General features: G+C 35.6%; 1 protein-coding gene across 3 annotated transcripts in view; it reads left to right on the top strand.

The window, feature by feature from the left end:
• Window positions 1–8530, top strand: part of LOC109396179 (coiled-coil domain-containing protein 171) — a 214779-nt gene that overhangs the window by 41861 nt on the left and 164388 nt on the right. For all 3 annotated transcript variants that reach the window (XM_019667813.1, XM_019667812.1, XM_019667814.1), the window contains 2 exons: window positions 1606–2110; window positions 2878–2994. In XM_019667813.1, the coding sequence (XP_019523358.1) occupies window positions 1606–2110; window positions 2878–2994 (622 nt within the window). The remainder of the gene's footprint in view (window positions 1–1605; window positions 2111–2877; window positions 2995–8530) is intronic.

Below are 8530 nucleotides of genomic sequence, written 5' to 3'. Positions count from 1 at the left end.
CAGTGTCACTGGCCCTCATATGTGGGATCCGAACCGGGGCCCTCTGGCATCCCAAGCGAGTTCTTAACCATCGCGCCACTCGGCCGGCCCAACCTGAACTTTTTAATATATAATTACTACAGATCTAAATTTGGGGGCTATGAATGACATAAAGATCTTCAGAAATTGCTTTGTTACATGCCACTACTTCTACTAGATAACCTAAAATGACAAGTGGCTGTATAAGGCAGGAATCTCAGTCCTGTTTTTAAAAAATTCTATCATGTTCCTGTTATTCTTTATATGAAGAGAAGTTGGGTAATTTTGGTAACATATTGTAGATTTTTATTTATTTTTTTTTATCCATGTTTTGATTACCCTCTCATCCTCATCCCAGGACTTCCTATTTCTGGCTGCCTCTCTAAAATGCTGTTGGCTTTAACCTGATGGGTTGTGGAAGTGGACCAGCTCTACACCGTGGAGGAGTTTGCAATCTATCATGCACTAAAATTAAATCTTTTCCACGATTGACTTACTTTACTTGTAGTTCTCCTTCAATATTCCATTTGATTTTGACCATTTTCCTTAATGCCCCCAAAAGGATTCTCTCATAATGAAGACAGCACTTTACTTTATCATACATACACAAATTCAGATTGAACCTACTTGTTCAAATTGAACCCCCTTGGCCTACTCTTAAAAAGAAAGAGGATCCTTGCCAAGTCATATCATAGCATTATACCACAATAATTGATTTACTCATCTGTTTCCCTAGCACATGCAATTTAGTGAGTAATCGATAAATGTTTATTGAATGATAAATGAATCAGTAAAGGAAATTGGGATCTGGCATCTTCTAAAATTTACCTCAGCAATTCCTTAATGATTAGGCATAAGATTTCATAGAAAGCTAGTTTATTTTCTAATGCTTAAAATATGGTACCTGCAGTTAAAATTTGTTAGTGTTTCAAATTAAGTTTTAAAATGGAGGTACCTTGATTAGGGAAAAAGAATCAGAGAGCTGTTGAGGTCCAGCTTATAAGTAGCATTTCCTCCTACCACTAGAGCTGTACTTTGTACGTATGAAAGGAGCTGAGATATGAGTATGTTCTGAGAGCCGATCCTTCTCATCTAGTAAATGGCAGACAGTCAAGTGCTATTTGTTGTATATTGATTTAACCCTTCATTTATTTTGGCAAAAGTGAAGTTTTTTTATATATATAGGAAAACCTCTGTTGGTGGTGTAATTTCTAAAAGCAGGAAATAAAAGTTAGCGAGGAATGAAGAGGAGAAATTATGAGAAATGGAAGAGGAGAAATTTTCTTTTTCTAAATATGTGTACTTATTCGCAAGTGTACAGGAAATTCATGAAGTTTAAATTTATGTGTTCTACTTTATAAAAAGCTTTTATGTAAGAGGATTTAAAACTCAATGTGCACATTCAAATCTAAGCTGTTTGGCCCACTGTGCTCTATCATATGTAGTTTTTGGATATTTTAGAACATGGATCTTTTGAAGAAGAAGTAGTTTTGTCAGGGAACATTTGTTTTCTTTTTATAAAGAGGCATTAATAAAATGCCTATTTGTTTCATGGTTAAATATATTATTTGACTTCTCTTCTTATAGAAATTTCAGGAAATTGCTGAAAAAAATATGGAAAAATTGAACCGTCTTGAGAAGTCACATGAACAGTTGGTTCTTGAAAATTCACGCATCAAAAATGTGTTATCACAGACCCAAAAGGAGCAAACATCCTTGCTGGCAGCCTGTGCGTTGATGGCTGGTGCCTTATATCCTCTCTATAGCCGATCATGTGCCTTATCTACACAGAGAGATTTTCTCCTGGAGCAGGTCAACACCTTTGAGTTGTTCAAATTGGAAGTGAGAACTCTAGCCCAGGCTTTGTCAACAGTAGAGGAAAAGAAGCAAGAGGAAGCCAAGATGAAGAAAAAACCATTCAAAGGATTGATACGTGTATTCCGGAAAGGTGTTATTGCAATTTTGGCAGCAAACAGGCTCAAGGTTTTAGGCCAATCATGTGCCTCTCTTTTTACCTGGATGGAAAGTTTCAAAGAAGGCATAGGCATGTTAGTGTGTACAGGAGATCCCAAAGACAAGCATAAATTTCCAAGTAAGACAAATTGTGCTTTTAAAAATCTAAGTTGAATGTGACATACAATGTTTCGGCATTATGCAAAAACTTAAAAAAATCATTTAATATATCAAGTCATGTAACATAGTCCCATACATATGTAAATATGTATGTGTGTATGGATAAATGTATATTTATGTATGAATTAGGTTTTAATTTTTTGTTATAAACATTAAAATATAAAGAAAGTAGCAAATATATATAATTTCAACTTTGTCTGGCTTTATTATATTTGAGCGATCTTTTCACAGTAAAGTGAAGAGTTTATACAGCAATTTTTCAGTTAAGTCAATCTAGAGACTCTGACCTATTTAAAACTAATTATCAGTATGATTTATTTTCACTTTCTATGAATCAGTATAAAATGATCAGAGGCAAAAATCTGTTGAAGAACTCAATGAAAATGAGACAAATATAAATGAGACAAATACAACATTTTTTTGAATGCTATTCTGAGGAAACAATGATTTCAATTTTTAACATTAAGCTATTAAGTAATATAAGTAGAACTAAAGAAAATTTCATTCTCTCTTTTTATTGATGTCAGTTAACAGTCAAATATATAAATAAATAGAGTCAATCAAATCTAATGTTTCTTGTAGATTTTTCTGCATCAGGCAAAGTTCTGTCTACAACTTTTGATCCATTTCTTAAGTAGTTAAACATTGCTATGAATTTTAAACATGGATTTTAATAAAATTTTGTAGCATTGCATAATGGATTTTTTTTTTCCTCTATTTTTGCAGAACATCAAAAGGAGCAGTTACGTTGTTTGCAAGCTCTCAGTTGGCTCACCAGTTCTGACCTTCTTGCTGCAATAATCACTTCTATGGCTGAGTTACAGGAAGTCATTACTAAAACAGGTATGATTCCCTCTTTTATGTTCTTGCAGAATACATTTGAAAGTAAATGTCCAGAAAAGCTTTATGGTACAAATTCTAATAAACCATCTAGGAACAAAATACATTTGTTCTCATTTTTTTTATTTGGGTACAGAGATATTGTTAAATCTATATTTAATGATGTAGGGAATTAATGTAAATTTTGATGGGTAATTTTGTCTTTATGGGGAAATTAAATGACATCTTGGAGAATGTATCCACCTTATTTTTTTCTCCTTGTGATCTGATTTTCCTATGGAAAGCTCATAATTAGCTTTTTTATTAAGTAAAACTGGTAAACGTTCTTTCCAATGTTTTAGCCTTTCTTCTTTTCTATTTCTGGCTATAAATTTTAGAACTTTGAGTAATAACTAAGCCAGTAGAAAATTTTCCTGTCTCATTTGGTAATGTGTTTTTATTTTTTCTAATTAATTTTAAGCAGAGTTAACTTGAATAATCTGTTCCTTTCCACCAGATGTGGAACAACCTATAATTTGTGATTTCCAAAGGTCTAAAATTCAAATTTATTTTTTCATGACTGAAATAACGTGATATGTTTGGGTCAAAAGTTCAATGAAACTAATTTCTCTATGCTAGAAGAATAACATACTGTTACCTACTGGTTATGTCATTGGACTAATAATTATTGTCATTTCAGACACATTAATACTACAAATAGTGTAATGGACTTGTTAATACTTGCCTGCTTAATGAAATGCTGTAAGCATTAATGAAATAATAATTTGGCATGTAATTTAATTATTTAGACAGCTCTGCTATGTAAATATACATAATTTATTGTGACTTCAAATATCTAAACCTAGGCTTTTGTAGAAGGAAATTTATGATTCCAAGGTTGTTTTTGCATTGTGATCATTGATGTTGGTAAGCAATATACATGTTTAATGTATTGGCAAAATCTCAACATATTGGGTTTGGAGTCTGAAATAAAAGTCCAAATAAATGTATTTTAAGAACGTTGGTATTATAACTTCAAAGAAAAACTGTACCATTCTTGAAAGAACTTATTAAAAGTTTCAGATTTATTTTAATAAACAGATGATTTGTGTTAGCCATATTTTTGTGGGTATGTGGACACTTAAAAGTAGATTGGTTTCTTAAGCTATAATCTTGTTTTTATGTTATTTTATATTATTACTTTTTTAGATGCATTTCCCCCTTATTTCTGTGCTATATATACTTTAGGAGATAAAAGGAAAATATGTGACTTGATCTGGCCCTCTAGAAAATATGCACAATGGTTTATACAATAAGAATGACAACTCATGAACAACGCTAGGCAAAATGTAATCAAAGATTGGATTGGGCAGCATAGGCTTTGAACATAAGAATCCATAGATGGTGTATTGCAATATGGGCATATGACTGTTGGGAAGGTTTCAGGGGGAACTGGTAAGTTAGTTGGGCCTAGAATGATAGTAAGTTAGAGAGGAGAGATGGCATTCAGATGAAGGGCGTGGTTTAAGTGGAGATGCGGAGGTGGGAATAAGCACAGAATGGGAAGAAGGGACATGAAAGATATGAGAATGGAAATCCATGCCTAGCAGACCTGGTTTATAGATGGTGATTACTAAAATGTAATAACTATATTGGGGGATTGTGGGAGAAAGTTTGGATTATTGGCATGGGATCAGATTGTAGACGTTTTATAAAAGTAGGCAGTGATCCCTGCCTTAGCACATTTTCCAAAAGTGGCCCCTTGCAACATTTTTAAGTTAAAATATTGACACAATGGTTATTGAGACCCTGATAAAAGTATGGGTCTTTTAGCTAAGATAAGCTAAGACTTATCAAGTATAAAGCAGACCAACAGTGGTTCCTCTAAGTTCTTGCCTACTTCCAGGAACAGAGCTGCCTTAGATGTTAGAACCTGGTTATGCCTCTAGTAGCTTGAGGAAATAGTAAGTTCAGGGAAACTTTCTTTTAGGAAAAGCTTTAAATGTTTGTTGACGAATGAATGCTATTTAAGGAAGAGAAAGCAACTTTTGCTTTATAGGGGGAAAATAATTGGTGCATCAATTTTTTAAAGAGTATTTTTGGAAGGGATACGTTCTGGACAGGAAGATAATTGAATATTACTGCAATAGTACAAAAATGATCAGTGTGGACCTGCTGCAGATTACTTAACTAGCTGGGCTTATAGAATAATTCTGCCAATGCATGACGAGGGGTTAATATATTATCTTTTCCAGATTATATCTTTTCATTTTTAAGTGTATCCTAGTAGTAGAAATTTCAGATATTTCAGTAGAAAGGATCGGAAAATATTTTAAGACAGTTAAAGTATATGAAAGGTTGTCAACAGATAATAATGAGGGTAATAAATGTAAAGCCATAACAGCTTATATAGTCATGTTGAGTTTATAATTTAAGTGTATGAATAGCCTAAGTAGGTAAGCATTATTGTACATTAGAATGCATTAGCTTTGAAAAAGGTAGATTTGATTTTGTATCTAGCTCTGTTAGTTATTAGTGGTGTGAAATTGGGCAAGTTACTTAACTTTACTGGTCCTCAGACTCTTTGCCTATAAATGGAGATGGCATCATCTTCCTGGTTGTTACGAGGATTTAATGAGATAATTTTATTAAAATTTTGTACAGTACCTGACATAGAGTGAGTACTAAAAAAATTGTTCCCTACCACCCATCTCACCATGAATGTAGTACATAATATGAAATAATAGACACTTGGTGTCTACCTGTACACATTTTTAGACTACTAATTATTAATTTTCTATTCTAAAATTGCTAAAGGGCTCTACAGTGGTGGCAACATAGTGTAGGATTAAGTAAGGATTTCACCTCACTTTGAATACTGGCTCTGACTAGCTGTGTGACATATAGCAAGTTATTTAAACCCTCTGTGCTTCAGTTTCTTTATTTATTAAATGAGAATGTAGTATTACTTATCTCATAAGCTGTTTAGAGGACTAAATGACTTAATTTGTAAAGTGCTTAATATAGTCTGTGTTTACTAGTTTGCTTACTTTTCTTTCTTTTTTTTTTTTTTAAAGATTTTATTGGGGAATATGGGAAAGGAACAGTGTTGGGGAATTGGGGAAGGGGATCATTATATTCTTCCAGGACCCATCAGCTCCAAGTCAAGTTGTTGTCCTTCAATCTTAGTTGTGGAGGGTGCAAGCTCAGCTACAAGTCCAGCTGCCACTTTCAATCTAGTTGCAGGGGCGGTGGGGTGCGGGGGGCGCAGCCCACCATCCCATGCAGGAGTCAACTGGCAACTTTGTTGTTAAGAGCACGCGCTCTAACTAACTGAACCATCCGGCCACCCATCGGCAGCTTGCGGCTGCACAGCTCAAGGTGCCGTGTTCAATCTTCACTGCAGGTGGGCGTAACCCACCATCCCATGTGGGAGTTGAACTGGCAACCTTGTTGTTAGGAGCACGTGCTCTCACCAGCTGAGCCATCCTGCCACCTGTTGGCAGCTCAGTGGCAGCCCAGCTCGGGCGCAGCTTACTTACCCATGTGGGAATTGAACCGGCGACCCTGTTGCTCAGAGCTTGCACTCTTAACCAACTGTACCACCCAGCTGGCTCATGATCAGTGGTCTTTGATGTTACTATTGTAATTGTTTTGAGGTGCCACAAACTGCACCCATGTAAGATGGTGAACTTAGTAAATGTTGTGTGTGTTCTGACTGCTCCACTGACCAGCCCTTCCCCATCTCTCATCCTCTCCTTGAGCCTTCCTGCTCCCTGAGACACAACAATTTTGAAATTAGGCCAATTAATAATCCTACAATGGCCTCTAAGTGTTAACATGAAAGGAAGAGTTGCATGTCTCTCATTTTAAATCAAAAGATAGAAATGGTTAAGCTTAGTGAGGAAGGTAGGTCAAAAGCTGAGATAGGTTGAAAGCTAGGCTTCTTGTGTCAAACAGTCAAATTGTGAATGCAAAGGAAAAGTTTCTGAAGGAAATTAAAAGCACTGCTCCAGTGAACACATGAATGACAAGAAAGGGAAACCAGCCTTACTGCTGATATTGAGAAAGTTTTCGTGGTCTGGATAGAACGTCAAACCAACAACAACAGCATTGCCTTAAACCAAAACCTAATCCAGAGCAAGGCTCCAATTTTCCTCAATTCTGTGAAGGCTGAGAGAGGTGAGGAAGTTGCAGGAGAAAAGTTTGAAGTTAGCAGAGGTTAATTCATGAGGTTTAAGGAAAGAAGCCATCCCATAACAAATGTGCAAGGTGAAGCAGCAATTGCTGGTGGAGATTCCAGCCCTCATGGATGACTTTGAGACGTTCAAGACTTCAGTGGAGGAAGTAAGTGCAGATGTGGTGGAAATAGCAAAAGAGATAGAACTAGAAGTGGAGCCTGAAGATGTGACTGAACTGCTGCAATTTCATGATAAAACTTTAATGGATGAGGAAGTGCTTCTAATGGGTGAGGAAAGAAAATGGTTTCTTGAGATGGAATCTACTCCCGATGAAGATGTTGTGAAGATTGTTGAAATGACAACAAGGGATTTAGAATATTACATGAACTTCGTTGATGAAGCAGAAGCAGGATTTAAGAGGGTTGAATCCAATGTTGGAAGATCTTGTGGGTAAAATGCTATCAGACAATTCACATCCCGCAGAGAAATTGTTCATGAAAGTCACGAATCAATCAGTGCAGCAAACTTCATTGTTGTCTTATTTTAAAAAATGCCAGAGCCACCCTAACCATCCCTAACCACTGCTCTGATGAGTCAGCAGTCATCAACATTGCTAGACCTTTACCAGCAAAAAGAATATGCTTTGTTAGAGGCTCAGATGATGGTTAACCTTTTTTTAGCAATAAAGTATTTTTAAATTAAGGTATGTTTTTAGACATAATGTTATTGTATAATTAATAGACTACAATATGGTGTAAACATAACTTATATGCACTGGAATACCAAAAAATTCGTGTGACTCAATTTTTTGGTGATACTTACTTTATTGAGTTGGTCTTGAACCAAACCCATTGAATCTCTAAGGTATGCCTGTATTTAAAATGTGCAGAGTAGGCAAATCTAGAGACAGAAAGTAGATTAGTGGTTGCCTAAGGCAGGGTAGGTTGTTCGGGGTTATGGGAAGTTAACTGCTAATGGATACAGAGTTTCTTTTTGGGATGACTAAAGTGATATAAAGCTGTGATGATGGTTGCACAGCCCTGTGAATTATCAAAAACCATTGATTTGCACACTTTAAATGGGTGAACTATATTATATGTGAATTGTATACTAAGAAAGCTGTTAAAAATATGAAGTCATGTGGCTGCTGAATATATCCCTTTGTACCAAGAAGGCAAAATGTTTCCTGAAAGCACCCCCACCCCCAGAAGGCTTCTGCTAGTGTTTCATTGGCCTGAACTGAATCACATGGTTATCCCTAACTAGCTGGAAGTTGGCAAAAGAGAAGGAAGAGTTTGTGGGTGGAATGGATCAGCTAATCAACAATGTCTGCAATAGAGAGGATTCATATTATAAAAAAACAAATTACCTCCACATCT

This window comes from Hipposideros armiger, unplaced genomic scaffold (genome assembly GCF_001890085.2).
Source record: "Hipposideros armiger isolate ML-2016 unplaced genomic scaffold, ASM189008v1 scaffold_506, whole genome shotgun sequence".
Classification (NCBI taxonomy): Eukaryota; Metazoa; Chordata; class Mammalia; order Chiroptera; family Hipposideridae; genus Hipposideros; species Hipposideros armiger.
This window is presented reverse-complemented; position numbering and strand designations above follow the sequence as displayed.